General features: G+C 44.9%; 1 protein-coding gene across 1 annotated transcript in view; it reads left to right on the top strand.

The window, feature by feature from the left end:
* Positions 1-16,935, top strand: part of Ctr9 (CTR9 homolog, Paf1/RNA polymerase II complex component) — a 28,001-nt gene extending 11,066 nt beyond the window's left edge. Inside the window, exons 6-25 of the mRNA XM_059268828.1 lie at positions 258-406; positions 2,207-2,314; positions 4,214-4,321; positions 4,426-4,662; positions 4,782-4,871; positions 4,959-5,087; positions 5,174-5,357; positions 6,551-6,639; positions 7,243-7,428; positions 7,505-7,592; positions 7,734-7,882; positions 9,671-9,787; positions 9,908-10,053; positions 10,751-10,822; positions 11,210-11,345; positions 11,450-11,596; positions 12,358-12,515; positions 13,507-13,603; positions 13,828-13,940; positions 15,936-16,935. Of these exons, the coding sequence (XP_059124811.1) occupies positions 258-406; positions 2,207-2,314; positions 4,214-4,321; positions 4,426-4,662; positions 4,782-4,871; positions 4,959-5,087; positions 5,174-5,357; positions 6,551-6,639; positions 7,243-7,428; positions 7,505-7,592; positions 7,734-7,882; positions 9,671-9,787; positions 9,908-10,053; positions 10,751-10,822; positions 11,210-11,345; positions 11,450-11,596; positions 12,358-12,515; positions 13,507-13,603; positions 13,828-13,940; positions 15,936-16,356 (2,924 nt within the window). The 3' untranslated portion in view covers positions 16,357-16,935. The remainder of the gene's footprint in view (positions 1-257; positions 407-2,206; positions 2,315-4,213; positions 4,322-4,425; positions 4,663-4,781; positions 4,872-4,958; positions 5,088-5,173; positions 5,358-6,550; positions 6,640-7,242; positions 7,429-7,504; positions 7,593-7,733; positions 7,883-9,670; positions 9,788-9,907; positions 10,054-10,750; positions 10,823-11,209; positions 11,346-11,449; positions 11,597-12,357; positions 12,516-13,506; positions 13,604-13,827; positions 13,941-15,935) is intronic.
* Positions 16,936-17,269: the final 334 nt, after the last annotated feature.

Below are 17,269 nucleotides of genomic sequence, written 5' to 3'. Positions count from 1 at the left end.
GAAATGGAGCCAGTGGTGGTGGTTTACTGCAGTGAGTGCTACAAGATAAGAAAAATGCCAGTATTATGGTTCTTCTGTTGTATAGTAAGAGTGGTACCCAGAAGAGGAGAGAAGGATTGGAATGATACGGTCTAACTACTAGGGAAATCAAGTTTGTGGTAGGCCAGCGGGTCTTAAGGAGTCCAGATACTGGAAATTGAACTCTTAAGGTGTCCTAGGTTGACAGGACAAATGACTTGATTTTACTTATTTTTTAGCGGAAGTTCGTTTAGGAATGGGCCATTGCTTTGTCAAACTTAACAAACTGGAAAAAGCTCGACTAGCATTCAGCAGAGCCCTGGAACTCAACTCTAAGTGTGTGGGAGCACTGGTTGGACTGGCTGTTCTGGAACTCAACAATAAAGAGGTATGGGAGGAAGACGGTGTCTAGCTTCTGGTTTGCTAGGCCGGCTGTCCTTATCTAGGACTGCTAGAACAAGTTATGCTTCAGAAATCAAGACTTCAGGTTATAGATAGGAAGTGTGGTGCCTGTGCTGCAGACACCATCCCCAGAGCAAACACATTTGTATAGCATAGCCATATGAAGATAGCCTCACAGCTTAGGGAAAGGGGTCCCCACCACGTGAGTTTGCTTTTAAGACCAGCACTTGTGTGAATGTGGCACACACACCTCCAAAATGGCCTTAGAACTTTCTAAGGTTTAGAATTTCAGATGAGAGATTGCAGATGCATAAATCTGTCTGGAATGCATTTGACAAAGTAGGAAACCCACACTCAACCGACTTAAACATTAACATTTTTATAGTTTACTAAACAAGTGTCTAAGGTCTCAAATTTGATACCACAATATCACCAAACTCAGGGATTTTCAGTAACTTTATGTCAACCCCTCCTTAGTGTGTGACTTTTCCCTGTATCTGTCACTTCATATTCCTAAGATGGTGTGCAGCCCCAGGTGTCTGCTTGTTCCATTAGTCTCACAGGAGGGAAGGAAGCAAGAAGCTTTCCCCTAGGGCTTTCTCTCAGAAGTTCTGGACGATATATGAAGGCGGTTCCTGTCCCACCAGTTTATTTGATTGTCCAAATGGTTGCTGGTGTTTCTCAGTGTCAGCACTGTTGACAGTGAGCTGCATAATTCTTTATGTGAGTAACTGTCCTCTCTCTTGTGGAATGTTTACCAGCCTCTCTGGCCTTTACCCCTGAATGGCAGTACCATCTCCACAGTAGTGACAAAAACAGATATTGTCCCCAATGAGAATTTCTGCCTTAGGCCAATCTTTAGAGAAGGAGAATAGATTATCTTGACTAGTTTAGTTCAATCATGATTTGTCACCTGGGATTGGAAAAGGGGAAGGGAGCTTTCCTTCCAGAAATTAAAAGGTCTCACAGATTACAAAACCTATTCTGAGGCCAGGCATGGTGAGTCATACTTTCAGTCCTAGCACTCAGGAGACAGAGGTAGGCAGATGTGTGAGTTTCAGGCCAGTTTGATATACATAGAGGGTTCCAGTCCGACCAGAGATATGTGGTGAAATCCTGTGTCAGAAAGAAAGGAAGGAAGGAAGCTGTGTTCTGTTAGCAAGGTAAAATGGCTGCCACACCAAGAAGACAGCTGAGGCGAAGACTAATAAGTAGACAACCTGAGGCAAGAACTGAATGACAGACACACCCCATACTCACACACAAAATCAAATACTGAGATGCAAATGGGGATTGCATTAAAAATGAACGTTCAAAAATTGTAAGAAGGAACTGGAGAGATGGCTCAGCAGTTAAGAACACTTGCTGTTCCTGCAGAGGACTTGAGTTCAGTTCCCAGCACCCACACTGTAGCTCACAACTACCTATAATTGCAGTTCCTCTGCCTCCACAGTCACTGTACACACAAGTTATTCACATACACAGGCAAAATGCTCATACTTATCAATAAAAATAAATATCCTAAAAATATGTTTTCCCTTCTTTGTCCTCGAAGTGAGCATGAGTTATTAAGACAGGTACCAAATATATGTTGTTAACAAAAAACGAAATGGCAACAGTTCGGTACTTCCTTATTGGGAACTTTGCAACTTTGAGATGAAGAATAGCAACCTGTTCTATGGTATTGAACTGCAGGCATGGGACCTTATTTCTTGAAACTAAAAAAAACTGGACGTGCTGGTAAAGTGATGGTTCCACTCCACTCTAGTACATTGTTTTCTTTTAGGCTGATTCCATCAAAAATGGTGTGCAGCTTCTTTCCAGAGCCTACACTATTGACCCTAGCAACCCTATGGTACTGAACCACTTGGCAAACCACTTTTTCTTCAAGAAGGTAAAACATCACTTATTTGATTTTTAAATCTGGTTTTTCTGAATGTAGTCAGTATATGATTTTGGTTTAACTTGGGAAGAAATTTGAAAATGTTGTTTTGTTTTTGTTTTATTCCCAAATTAGAGCTTGTGTTAGTTGCCCAGGGATGAGTACATATTGATTCATTCTCTGACTTAATATGTATTGGCACTTTGTGCTGAGTACAGCCTGTGATCGGATGTAAGATAAGTAAGACTGCTTTCTGCACTCAAAGAAGCAGGCATGTAAGCACATGTGAATGTGAACGGAAAGGCCTCTGCTCACAGAGAAATAAGGAAGTAGTCAAGTGGGAAGGGGAGGTTTCCCCACAGGGCAGAAGCTTTTAACTTGTGTTAGACTGGCTGTCTCTAGGTAGTTGGAAGAGGAAAGGCAGGGGCTGAAGAGACCCTTAGCCTTTGGAGAAGTCAGAAGGTGCTGTGTTAGGCCCAGATAGGGGAGCCCTTGCTTCATAGCATTTGGCTGTAGTTGTATAGGATCAGAGTCAGTGGGGGTTCTCTTTATTTCTACCTGTTGATCTTGCCTATTAATTCCAACAATTTTGTGGAAGCAACGGTATTTTATATTTCTTAACGTACCAAATCCAAGATACTGCTGATAAAATTTTTCATTTTTAAAGTTTTTATTAGCATATTAATCATACATAATGGGTTTCACTGTGTCATTTTCATATATGTATATAATATGCCTTGCTCATATACCTCCATTTCCCTCTCATCCTCCTCCTGCTGATCCCTTCTTCTTTTCTGGTTTTTTGTCCTTTATTTGGTGACCCCATGGGTCTAAGTAGGATTGCTTGTAGCAACTTGGGTGAGGGGTTTTCTACAAGCTTATGGGCAGCTTACCAGAGGCTATACTGCTGAAGAAAATGTCTATCTCACTCACCAGTGACAAAGTTTTCACACAATAAACAGAAAAGTTTTAACCTGCCTTCTTGGAACCAGGGACTAAACTGTACTATAAACTTTAAAATACTTGTGTAACAAGTTTAGGTAAAACTTGACAAAAATGTATCAACCTTACTAATATGAGCTGTCACTCATGTATGTACTCAGTGCTTACTAAATCCCAAGTGTTGTTAAAAGTGCATTCCCAGTCCTTACTTCTGTAATGGTCACATCTACCCTATGAGGTAAATAGTCTGATCCATCTATCCTCTCTCTCTCCCTCCCTCCTTTTCCCTTCTTCCTTCTTTCCTTGAGTGGGTGTGCGCACATGTGCATATGAGTGCACAATTGTGTGGAGGCAAGAGGTTGGTGTTAGGTATTTTCCTCAATCACCCTTTACCTTTTTTTTGCAGATTTTATTTTTTATCTTTTGTGTTTATGAGTGTTTTGCCTACATGTATGTATGTACACCACATGGTGTCTGGTGCCTATGGAAGTTAGAAGAGGGCATCGGATCCCCTGGAACTGGAGTTACAGAAGGTTGTAAGCCACCATGTCAGGGCTGGAAACCTAACCTGGGTCCTCTGCAAGAGCAGCAGAGTCATTTCTTTAGTCCTTCTCTCCTCATTTTTTGAGATGGACCTGCACTCATGTCCCCATGACTGCATAGCTCTTACCAACTAAGCTATCTCCAGCCTGTGCCCATTTTCTTGATGAATAAATTGAGGCCGAGTTAATAGCTTAGAGCTTAATAATGCTGCATCAATCCTGTTTGATGTTTTACTTCTTGAATTTATGGAAGCATACTGATTATTCATTAAGCATTAGGTTATAACTGCTACAGTGCTAAAGTTTATTTAGGGAGAAGATGAAAAATATACCTTATAGCTAACTGAAATGTTACCAATTAAAATAAACCACTATTCAGGCAGTCTTCTGACATCACTCAGTTGATTTTTCTGGTCCTCCAATTCAGGATTATAGTAAAGTGCAGCACCTGGCTCTCCATGCATTCCACAACACAGAGGTGGAGGCTATGCAAGCAGAAAGCTGTTACCAGCTGGCTCGATCATTCCACGTTCAGGTAAGACTGTCCACCTTTCTAAATAGTTAGTCTTTCTAATTACAGATTTCAGTTTTCCAACACTTCTGTATCTGTTACTTGTCTTGTTTTATTCTCATTATTAGGAAGATTATGACCAAGCCTTTCAGTACTACTACCAGGCCACACAGTTTGCTTCATCCTCCTTTGTACTACCATTTTTTGGTTTGGGACAAATGTATATTTATCGAGGTGACAAAGAGAATGCGTCTCAGTGCTTCGAGAAAGTTTTGAAAGCTTATCCCAACAATTACGAAACTATGAAAATTCTTGGCTCTCTCTATGCTGCTTCAGAAGATCAGGAGAAACGAGACATAGCGAAGGTATGTTGTAAATCTTAACTACCCTGAGACTCTGAGAAGTGGGAACACGTTACAGAAGATGTGGGTTTTTATTTTGTTTTTTACTGACAGCATTATTTTAATGATCTCATTTATTGCAGGGCCATTTGAAGAAGGTCACAGAACAGTATCCTGATGATGTGGAAGCTTGGATTGAATTAGCCCAGATCTTAGAACAGACTGACATACAGGTATTGACGTCTACTTTTCATATCCTAAATGATGTGTTTCTCTTTGATCTGTGAGTGAACCTTACTCTGTCTGCCGTAAAAATGCAGGGTGCCCTTTCAGCCTATGGAACAGCCACCCGCATCCTGCAGGAGAAGGTGCAGGCCGATGTCCCTCCTGAAATTCTGAATAACGTTGGGGCCCTCCATTTTAGACTTGGAAACCTAGGCGAAGCAAAGGTGGGGAAACAGAAACCTTCCTTTTTGTCTATGCCTGACCGAGCTGGTCAGCCATGGCCAATAACAATGTGTTTTCTTTCTCACAGAAATACTTCTTGGCATCACTGGACCGTGCAAAGGCAGAAGCCGAGCACGATGAACACTATTACAACGCCATCTCTGTTACCACCTCCTACAACTTAGCCAGGCTCTACGAGGCCATGTGTGAATTCCATGAAGCAGAGAAACTGTACAAAAACATTTTACGAGAGCATCCTAACTATGTTGACTGTAAGAATTCCAGATTTCTTTCGTGTGATAAAGTTCCTAAATTCTCATAATAACAGAAAACTTACTTAGAAAAGAAAGTCTTTGTTAAAATCAGTAATAATTTTTTTTTTAAGGGTCTAATATTCCCTTTTCTGCAAGGCAAATTTGTCTCCGTAAAAAAAGATGCAGTTTAGTTTGGTAGTTCTCATCTAGAATCCTGGCACTCAGGAAGCAGAGGCAGGAGCATCAGGGATTCAGGCCAGCCTCCCTGTCTAGCAGGTTTGAGGCCCCCTGGCTGTGTAGGGAATAAAGTGGAATAAAACAGGTGCAGTTTCATGTACTTATACTGGGAAATAAGGATCAGCAAAAGCCACTTGAGCCATGTTCAGTGGCAGGTTGGGCCTCTGCCTAGTGAGTCAGCTGCAGTTCCCTGGCGTGTTTTATAATGGGTAGAGTTTGTGAGTTACCTTCTTTGACTTTGCACCAACATTTTTACATGGTGTGATAGTAAAACTGTTTTTTGTTTTTTGTTTTTTTTTTCTTGAAACAAGTATTACTAAAATGTCCTGGTTTGAATTTTTACAACAGGCACTGTAAATCATTGACATTTAAAATTAACCTATATGCTTTTTAGCAGTTCTTCCTTTTCGAAGGTTTTACTCTCCATAGTTTCATTTGCCTATACTCAATTCTGCTCTCAAAATACTATATGAAAAATTCTATAAGTAACCCATAATTTCAAATTGTGGACCATTCTAAGTGTCGTGATGAAATCTTATGTTGCTCTGCTCCACCTGGCCCAGGATGTGAATCATCCCACTACTTGATGCTCATACTGTTGGTGACTGAGCAGCCATTTCAGAGAGCAGCTTGAGAGGACATCAGTATTTGTGTGCATGGTGGTCCCAGCCAGGTGTGGTGCACACATCTTTAATCCCAGAACTCCTGGGGCAAAGGCAGGTGGAGCTCTCTGAGTTCAAGGCCAGCCAGAGGTACATAGTAAGGCCCTATCTCAAAAAAGAAAAAAAGAAAGATTGATCTAGTGATGCAGTTTCTCTTTTGCCTAGAGTGATGTGTCATGTGTCTTCATATGTGAGGCTTTTCTCTTCTCTGACTGAAAGTATTAACAAAACATGACTGTTCCGAAAGTAGACTTCGGGGTTAGGCCCCTTTAGAGAGGAGATAGTGAAGATGAATTAAATGTGCACTTTCAGGCTATCTTCGCCTAGGAGCCATGGCCAGAGATAAAGGAAACTTCTATGAAGCTTCAGATTGGTTTAAGGAAGCCCTTCAGATCAATCAGGTTGGTGGTGTCACCTTTTACCTTTCAAAATCAGTCTGTCCATTTAATGGCTGTGATGTCTCTAATAACCATGGCATCTGTTTTTAGTGGCTTGGTTTGGATTTGTTTGTTTGTTCCACTTGTTAAAGACTGTAAGGAGTATAATAGTGTGTGTGAGTAGTCACGTCTGAATCAGCATCAGTTTTTTGAGTATATAGAGCTGTTTCCCTCTCATCCTTCCCTTCCTTGTCTGCGTCCTGTCCTTTCCCCTGCATCAGCCCAGAGTCGGTGTCTCAGCATTCTGTAGGTGATTGGAGCTTCTGATTGTGGCTCACAGGAAGAGGAGACTGCACACTGCAGCCTGGAGCCCTGGAAGACAGGTTTACAAGTTGTTATCTGCTCCAGCTGCCGGCCAGTGCGCTGTTGTTTACTTCAGTCCCTTCTGTTGACTTGGTGTGCTGATAAGACACTAAGTTGATCTTGTAACTCACTAATGGGTCTCAACTGGCAGTCTGAAAACCACCATTGTAATGTAGCTGTGAACCTCTTCAGTTATTAGCCATTGTAAGATGACTGAGTTCTCAGATCCTGGATTGGAAAGTTTGCTTCTTTATATTTACATAGGATCACCCAGATGCCTGGTCTTTGATTGGTAACCTCCATCTGGCAAAACAAGAGTGGGGCCCAGGCCAGAAGAAGTTTGAGAGGATATTAAAACAGCCAGCCACACAGAGTGACACTTACTCTATGCTGGCCCTTGGCAACGTGTGGCTCCAGACTTTGCACCAGCCAACCCGAGACCGAGAAAAGGTAATCCCCTGTCTCCTTCAGCAAGATTGGTGTCCCTGTCCTTGTTGAGTTTTCCAGTAATTATTCTTTCCTATAGGAAAAGCGTCATCAAGACCGTGCCCTGGCTATCTACAAACAAGTCCTCAGAAATGATGCCAAGAACCTGTATGCTGCCAATGGCATAGGTAACTAGAAGCCTTGGTCCATAGGGATTGGTGAAAGTAGTGCTTTTGTTTTCCTGATGGGGCAGCTCTTTTAATATTGGACTTTTAGTTGTTTTTGCAGAGGTTAGGACATTCTCAGTGTCAGCCTTTGTGTAACTTTAGGAGCAGTATTGGCCCACAAAGGATACTTCCGTGAAGCCCGTGATGTGTTTGCCCAAGTGAGAGAAGCAACAGCAGATATCAGTGACGTGTGGCTGAACTTAGCACACATCTACGTGGAGCAGAAGCAGTACATCAGCGCCGTTCAGATGGTAATGTCTTTGCCTCTCCAGATATTTGCATGTCGTGGGGAGCCAATGCTTCCTTAACCCTTCTGACCCCATCATGGACTTTTGAGATCTCCTCTGATACTGTCTGTTCAGAGGTTTGTAACCATGTAATGACAAGGCCAGGTAGATGTGAGTCCCAGTTCCAGGAATGCATGCCATAGGCAGAAACTATCCTCTTTGACCGTTTCCCTCTCTGTAAAGTGGAAGTCTCTTAACCTCAGAGAACTTTGTGAGGATCTGGAATGAAAAGAACTGGGCACTAACATGAAGAACAAGTATCCACTAAACAGCAGGGTTTAGTATTTATTCCTTCAGTTTCTGAAGTGAATCGAGTTCCAGAAATGTTAAGTGATTTTTATTGTTAATTTGTTTTGTTGTGTTGTTTGTTTTTTAACAGTCTCTTTATTGCCCTGGCTGATCTTAAGTGCCTGTGTTTAAGTGTCCTCCCACTTCAGCCTCCCAAGTACTTGGGATTACAATCTCATACAACTGCCTTTAGTTTAAATGGCTTGTGTTTGTTTTGTTGGTGGGTTTCTCTGTGTATCCCTGGCTGTCCTGCATTACTTTATTTACCAGGCTGGCCTCGAACTCAGTGATCCACCTGTCTCTGCCTCCCGAGTGCTAGGATTAAAGGTGTGCACCACTACTACCCAGCTTAAATGGCTTATCTTTTAGTATTTTTTTTTACTTTTATGTGGGCATGTGTTGTATGAAAGTATGCCATGGTGCCTGAGGAGGCCAGAGAAGGCTTTGATCTGGAGCTGGAGCTACAGGCTGCTGTGGACCACCTGACCATGGGTGCTGGGAGATAAACCATCCTATCTGTAGAATAGCAGCACTGCCTTCTAGAAATGCAAATTAGTCATTAGGGATATTCCTGGAAAAACTGTCTTACCATTTCCCATGAAATTACTTTGTCAGTTACCTATAACAGGGTGTGTGCTTGTGGTTAAGTGTCGTGTTTAAATAAAACTTAACTGGGGGGGGGGGGGCTGGAGAGGTGACTCAGTGGGTAGGAGCACTTGTTGCATGGTTGTGAGGACCTAACAGTTGAGATTCCTAGCACCCATGTCAAATCTGACAATGCCTATTTGTAAACTCAGTGCTGTCAGGGTAGAGATAGGAGGATCACTGGGGCAGCAAACCAAGGAGCAATGTGTGTGTGGCAAGCTCTAGGTTCCATGAGAAGTCCTGTCTCAAGGGGATAAGGTGGCAAGTGGCCTCTGCATCCACACCTCCCGCCATACATGTGAGGTACATGTCATGCATATTAGAGTAAAAAGTGAAAAAAAATTAAGTCAGATATTCATTTGTTAGTCTGACCAACAAATTAACTGAAGTTAACAAATTAACTTCCTATGCTCATTCCACAGATCCCAAGAGGACAATGCTAAAGTATGTCACCCATGTAATGACAAGGCCAGGGTGTAATCTGTCATGGTGGTTAGCAAAGTGATTCTAGATAGTGTTCTAAAGATAGAAGCTAAAGGGGAGGCAGACAGACAGACAGACTTCAATTTCTTTACCCTTCCATTTAGTGCTGATCCAAATTTCAAGTGAAAAAAATATTTTGCGTCTAACTTTTCTGTGGTCAGATTTTTATGTTGTAAAAGTGTATGCTGGCAAATGTCAGAAGTCAACTCCAGATATTCTCTGAAATTCATCGGAGTGGAGTGTCTTCAGAGCTTGAAAACTGCTTTGAGATCCTGACATAGTATGAAAATATGCTTCATCCCCGCTGTGTCTCAGACTAACATTTCCTTTTTGTAGTATGAGAACTGCCTCAGAAAGTTCTATAAGCACCAAAACACTGAAGTCGTGCTCTACCTGGCTCGGGCCCTCTTCAAGTGTGGCAAGTTACAGGAGTGTAAGCAAACTCTGCTGAAGGTAAAGGACTCCTGTGCCCCGCCCACTGCTCCTGAACCGCTTCGCTTCTTGCTTTTTCCTTGTTAAAATCCCTTCTGTGGCATTCAATCATAAGTTATTTGCTTTGCTTTCTGTTTACAGGCCAGACATGTGGCACCCAGTGATACAGTTCTGATGTTTAATGTGGCCTTGGTCTTGCAAAGATTAGCTACCTCTGTTCTGAAAGATGAAAAGAGTAATCTGAAGGAAGTCCTTAATGCTGTGAAAGAGCTGGAGCTTGCACACAGGTAATAATTTTGAAGAAGAAGAATGGCTTTTCAGTGGTTTGCTTCCTTGAAACTGTCTCAAAAGATACAAAAAACGACTTCCCTCAAAGAATAACCATTGGAGGTCTAGCACAGGTTCGTTTTAGGCGAAAGCACACAGTTACCATGTGGTGGCGCCAAACTCCAGGCTGAGTTCTGCCACACTGGGCTCGTGAAGCCTGATCTCTGACCCTGGCTGGCTAGCTGCAGGCCTGCCCTAGAGTTTTCATTAATCTCTCAGGAGTACGAGCTAGCACGTTACACATGTGAACTGTTTAGTCTCCACTTGTGTGGTCTCAATGTTTTGTACCAGTATGTCTTTGTGGGATGTTGATTTTCATCAAGTTAGGATTAAGATTTTTATCACTCACTGCTTACCAGATTTATTCAGCTCAGTTCAAATGTGTTTATCCTTATAGGACTTAGCAATTCAATGTGTGGTAAAATGAAAAGCTCACATCTCTGAGTGATCAGGTGAAGTGTTAGTGCTAAACTCCACCCACCGTGCTGATACAGTTACTTAGTCAGTCCTACTGTTTACGACCTGTTGTTAGTTATCTCTTAGTTTACTGACCAGTATTAAATACATTTTTGCCTTTCTTGATGAACTTCTGTTTATTAACATACTGAGGCTATTAATGATGCAGATTAAGTGAAATGTCTTCTTCTTTTCATTTAGATACTTCAGTTACTTGAGTAAAGTAGGAGATAAAATGAGATTCGATTTGGCCCTTGCTGCCTCTGAAGCCAGGTAATGCCTGTTTACAGAGGTGGCTTTGGGGGAAGTGGCTGTATTGGTGTGGATCAGGAAAGTGTGGCCATAACACGGTGGATCCTGGCCTTCTCGAAGTTACTTACTCCCTCTCCTACAGCATCTTCTCAGACTTTGAGGAAATTGATGGACCATTAGCACTTAGGTTGTGGAGAAATTGTTTTTCTTTCTGTTGTCTTTTTAAAGCAGGGTCTTGCTCTGCAGCCAGGCTAGAACTCAGGATCCTCCAAGGGATGGGAGTACCGGCCTGAGCCACCTGTCACTGAGTCCAGACAGGAATCCTGAGTTGGGGAACTTAGCACAGTTGATAGCATTGGTGTGGGTTTAATCCTAAGTGATGCGTTTTCTCTGCATCTGAAATGTTAGGCAGTGCTCTGACCTACTGAGCCAGGCCCAGTACCATGTGGCCCGGGCACGCAAGCAGGATGAGGAAGAACGGGAGCTGCGGGCCAAGCAGGAGCAGGAGAAGGAGCTCCTAAGACAGAAGCTTCTCAAAGAGCAGGTGCGTGCACATGCTGTGGGTTTAGGGAGCCAGTCCTCTGTCTACTCTGTGGTGGTTTTGTTCATCTTAAGGACGTTTTGATAAGTCCCCATACTGCCTCTTAGGAAGAGAAACGTCTCAGAGAAAAGGAAGAGCAAAAGAAACTTTTGGAGCAGCGGGCTCAGTATGTGGAGAAGACCAAAAATATCCTCATGTTCACTGGCGAGACTGAAGCAACAAAGGAGAAGAAAAGAGGTGGAGGTGGAGGGCGGGTAAGATCCAGCCCCATGTCTGCAGTGACCTCAGAGTCTGCCTTTGGGCTTTCCGAAGTGAAGAGCAGAGTCTAGTTGGCTCTGCTCTTTGTTCTTAGCCCTGACTTCTACCAAGGGATAGTCGTCCAACACAGCATTGCAGTGGCCGGTGTAGGCAGTGGCCGGTGTAGGCAGTGGCCCCTGCCTTTGTGGTGTGTGTGGTGCTGTGGAGGAACACAGGTCTTGACACATCCGTGCTCTGCAGTTCTACTGCTGACCTCGCCAACCAGATGGTTCCTGCTTTCATGATGGCTCAATCTACACTTCCTTGACTTCTCATGGTGTAAAAATGAGCCTTTGGTAGAACTGTACTTTGAATCTTGGTCTTTTGCCAAGCTGAGGTATTTGGGGTGAAGTTCTTTTGTGATGTTGGGTGGCTGCAGAGACCCACAGCTCCCAGTCAGCCACATGATCATGAAGGCGAACAACGAATACTTTTCTACATTCTGTGGAGCTAAATGGGTTAAATGCATTTTTGCCTGAAGATGTGTTTACCTTGTGGTGACTTCTCAGGTAGTTGATGATATTTGCCAAATTGGAAACAATGGGCTTCTCTTGACAAGTGCTGGAAATTCGGGCCTATCCAAGCCCCTCATCCATGTGACTTAATCAAAGGTCCTCAGTTGTCAGAGACCTGCAAAGGCACTGTACAGCTTCCGGCACCTGGAGGTGCCGTCACTACCTACCTGTAAGTAGCTGACTGTGGTCTCCTTGGGCCGTAGCGTTCTAAGAAAGGCGGCGAGTTTGATGAGTTTGTCAATGACGACACCGATGACGACCTCCCTATATCCAAAAAGAAGAAGAGAAGGAAGGGCAGTGGCAGTGAACCGGAAGGCGAAGAGGAGGAAGGTGGAGAGAGGAAGAGGAAGCGGAGGAGAAGGTAGTGTCTTCATTAATGTTCTAAGTGTCTGTAAAGCCAGGAGACCTTTCTTTTCTGAATTATACATCTCCATCTTCCCAAACTGACTCCCTGCTTCAACCTATTTCAGTATCCAGGCTCTTAGTTTGCAGTATCTCTACATTGTTCCCTGAAAACAGCTGACAGTCACCATTGTCTTTCTTGTCATTTTGTTTTTTGAAATAGGGTCTCGTGTACCTCATACTGGCTTTGAATTCACTCTGTAGCCCAGGTTGACCTTAAACTCAGAGATCTACTTGTCTCTGGCTTAGGAGCACTGGGATTATTGGTGTGCGCCACCACACCAGTTTTCTTCTCTTGTAGTGTATTTTGGACACAAATGGGAAGTGAGCTGCCTGGGTGGCAGCTGTACACTGGCGGTCACTGAGCCCGTTCCTCTCTGGAATGTGGGTGAATGGAGGTGAAAGTGCTCTGTACCCACCCACTGCCAACTGTCACAGGGTGCCCCAAGCTTTCCTGCCTGGAGTCTCCTTTCAGCTATTTCACCCAGGCCCATCTGCCCTTCCTATCTCTTGGCCAGTTATCCTTGAGAAAGAACCTGTGAATCCATTCAGACTGTCCCTTGTATAGCTGTGGTGAGGATTGTGGTAGCAGGGGGAAGGTGAAGGGAAGGGAAGAGAAGGAAGGAACGAACGAACGAACGAACGAACGAACAGAGGGAGGAAGGGAGAGTAGGGGAAGATTTGGAGATCCAAACCCAGGGCGTTCCTCACTCATTCCCTGCACCAGCACAGACTGCAGTGGAGATGGAGGAGGGAGCTGCACAGTGACAAGCTAGTAGCAGATGTTGTGCAGACCAGTGATGTGCAGACTTTATGCCCTGTGCCCTTGAACCCACAGTGTAGCTGAGGTCAGATCCACACAGAAAGGTTCTACTGTGATGGATGGCAAAGTAGCCTCAGGCCTGGCAGGTGTGAACCTCCTGACAAGTTCTTGATGTTTACTGTTTAAGACCTCAGAAGGGAGAAGAAGGATCTGACGATGATGATACAGAAAATGGCCCCAAACCAAAGAAACGCCGTCCACCAAGAGCAGAGAAGAAGAAGGCTGTAAGTTCTAGAGCTGTCTTCCTGCTCCCCCACCCCCACCCCGGGAGGAGGGTGTATAAGGCTGACAGTGTAAGCGTGCTGCAGTGCACTTCTGCAGCTTCTCCCAGCACAGATGCTTGCTTCCACTGGTGGCTGCTGATCTGTTGTTACTATAAAACCTGTCTAATAAGATGGCCCAGTAACGTGAGAACCTCAACTAATGGGCCATGCTTGACATTCTCTAGCCCAAGCCAGAACGCCTGCCTCCTTCAATGAAGGGAAAAATAAAATCCAAAGCCATTATATCATCGAGCGACGATTCTTCAGATGAGGATAAACTGAAGATTGCTGATGAAGGGTAAGAAGCACTCTGTCCCCACTAAGTTCTGATGATGGTAAGCTCCAGTCTGGGCAAGAATTTCCCCAGGCTAAATTCTAACAGCTCGAAGCCACAGTGGCTGCTAACCGGCTGTCTGCGACCTCCTCTCTGTCTCTGTCGTCCTACGAGGGAGAACAGAGTTGGAGAACAGGTGACTGGGGGTGGTCAGTGTGACATGCTGTCTTCTCACCAGCTTCAGGCTGCCATTGTATTTCAGTGACTTCCTGCCTCAGACTTGTACTCCGTGCCTAGCTGTCTTGGCCTCTTGTAGCTAGAAGAAGCCATAACAGACATCTCATCTCATTCAGAAACTTGGCTGATGTTTCCTGGGGGCATAACCACTCCTAAGCAAAGTGTCATTCTGCTGCCCAGGACTGACTGGCTAGCAGTACTAGGAGTAGTCTGGCCCTGGCCTTGAGATGAGGAATTTAGTGTCCATTTCTTCCCCTGATGGGTAGGTGACACACCTTGGCCTTCCTTGGTGGATTTATCCTAGACAGCCTGTCCAGAGTTTACCCTGAGCTCCTAGCCTTGGTGAAGTGACACCTGACTGTGCTAGCCTCTGGAGCTCCCAGGCCCACCCTAGACTCCTGGAATAGAGCTTTCCCTACCACACTCCCAGGATTCCTCTGTTGTTTCATCATTCATCCTGTTGATGTCCCTCCTGAGAAACTGACAGGTGAAGGGGATACAGAGGTAAAGACAGGCTCAGGAATGCCCCAAGGAACTTCTTTAGCTGCAGTGGAGAGTAACAGACCCAAACCACCTTGCAGTGGGCTGTGTGTGTGCACCTCACATTCCATTTTCTGCTCTGGGGAGCACATCCACCCTGGAGGTGGTAGAGGTAGCTCCTGGTTTTGGCAAGTGCCGTGGTAGGGGGAGAGGGAGTGTGGTGGTCAGAGGAGACACCATCTGTGAGCCTGCCTGTGGTCTCCTCTGCTCTGGCAATACTGGCTCACACAAAGCTGGATTGCTTTTCCCTGAAGGGCTGCTTTGCCCCTGTCCTCACAGTGTTCCCCCAGGGCTGTTGGTTAGAGGTCTGAGGCTAGTGGAAGAGATGCAGAATTTTCAAAAAATAAGTCTGTGAGGCTGAGCTGCTGCCAGGCTTGTGCCTATAGTCAAGGCCAAATTTATTGGTGCCATTTACATCAGTTCAACATGAAACTCCTGAGTCCCAGCCGTCATGAAAGATCTGAGCACTGGGGCAGTTGAATGAAGTGACCCACTGACCTTGAGTGGATCTGCAGAGTGAACATCAGTGCCATCGCTTGGTCACAGCGCCTTGTTCTCAGAGTGACCTGGGCTAGCTTGTGCATGTATGGTTCCTTCTTTCAGACCTCGGCACAAGGAGCCTCTCTTGAGTCTGTAGGGATGTCTTCCCTTCTGAGAGAGGAACATACTCCCCTTCCTCACCCTTCCTGGTCTGAGGCATGCCAGAAGGTATCCTGGAAACCAAAGCTGTGGAATATGCCAGAGCAGCACATGGCTGAGGAGGCAGCCTCCCAGTGGTCAAGGGTGTGCTTCTAACCTGTGGAAGCTCCAGGAGGCCTCACTTTCCCTGACACATGTCAACCGACAGGGGGAACTTGGGAACAAAAGTTAGTAAGCTTAGCCCCTTCGTCCCAGCTCATGTCTGATAAAGCTCATCCTGGTGAAGACCTGGAGCCTTCACAAATGCCACAACAGCAGTGAGGTGACTCTTCAGGTGTCTGTTGACAAGGGTGTTCTAGGACAGGAAATAGCCTGCTGTTCCGATCTTAGGACTCCTAAGTCTCAGCCACATCAGAGGTCCAGCATTTCATCTTTGTGCCTAGGATTTGTTGATATGGTCAGCTAAGGACTTCCCACCCTGTGCCCTTTGGAGAAGCCCACGTTTACAGTGTCCCAGGGGCCCCTGTGTAAGGCACCAGGCATGACCCAGAACAGGAAGTGCTGTTGGCTGTCCTGGTGTCTCACCTACACCTCTCTCCTCAGACATCCCAGGAATAGCAACAGTGACTCTGATGATGACGAGCGACCCAATAGACGGGCCTCCTCTGAGAGCGAGTCAGATGACAACCAGAACAAGTCTGGCAGCGAGGCAGGCAGCCCTCCAAGGTCGGGAAGACGGGAGTCGGATGAGGATTCCGACAGTGACCAGCCATCCAGAAAGAGAAGGCGCTCGGGCTCTGAGCAGTCGGACAATGAGTCAGCGCAGTCTGGGAGAAGCCCCTCCGGAGGTTCAGAAAACGATTCTCGCCCGGCTTCTCCAAGTGCAGAGTCGGACCGTGAATCGGAGCAGGGATCCGATAACGAGGGTTCTGGCCAAGGCTCTGGAAATGAATCGGAACCAGAGGGCTCAAACAATGAGGCCTCAGACCGAGGCTCAGAACGTGGATCAGATGATAGTGACTAGGTTTTATTTCATCAAAGACTCCATGGGGGTGGGGGGAGCTTTATAATATATAAAAGCTGTGATAAAAAACATTTCAGATGGTTAGTCATTTGTGAAACTTTTCTTAAGGCATTTTTTTTTTTCTATTTGTATATTTACTAAACTCCAAGAGACATTTCCTGTGCTAGAGTCCAGTGTCTGGAACTGGAGCAATGAGACTCCTTCATTGTGGTGCAGCTCCACCTGTCATATGTGAAAACTGCAGTATCATATGCTAAAGCATTCCTGCAAGGCTTGCCCAGGCTAGCCTGGTCTCCAGTAGGCAGCATGCTGCTATGTACGGTTTTTGTGGCAAACTTTTACCAAATGTTGCAGAAACCGGGGTATATTTGTTACCTTTTGAGTTGAAATATAAGTTTTATTTCTAGAGGAAGAGATGTCCCTGTGTGGAACTCGGAAAGGAAGGTGTTCCCAGTGTGAAGCTGCAGCCATGGGTCAGAGTTGTAAACACTGGGGTGGGTAAGGTGTGGAAAGTACTTTTCTGTTGTTGGAATGGGAAGACCTCCCCCAGCCACTTAATAAATTCTTCTACCAACCATAGTGGGTAGCCTTGTGTCCTTTCTTTTTGCTCGGTAACATATATTTAATACAAATATATTAAGCAAAAATTTGGAAAACCGTCCAAACCAAAGGCCATTTCCTCAAGGCTTCTGTAATTCATGGCAGATTCCTGGAGGCTTTTTTAAATACACAAGAAGACTATGAATATTTATTTATTTTTGTTTTGTGTTTTTTGTTTGTTTGAGGCAAGGTCTCTACATAGCCCTGTCCAGGAATTCAGTATGCATACTAAGCTGACCTCCAACTCACAGAGATCCACCTCCCTCTGCCTCCCAAGTGCTGGGATTAAAACCACACCAGGCTGAATTTTTAT

Source organism: Peromyscus eremicus, chromosome 1 (genome assembly GCF_949786415.1).
Source record: "Peromyscus eremicus chromosome 1, PerEre_H2_v1, whole genome shotgun sequence".
Classification (NCBI taxonomy): domain Eukaryota; kingdom Metazoa; phylum Chordata; class Mammalia; order Rodentia; family Cricetidae; genus Peromyscus; species Peromyscus eremicus.
The sequence above is the reverse complement of the archived record's forward strand: the minus strand, read 5'-3'. Positions and strand labels throughout refer to the sequence as shown.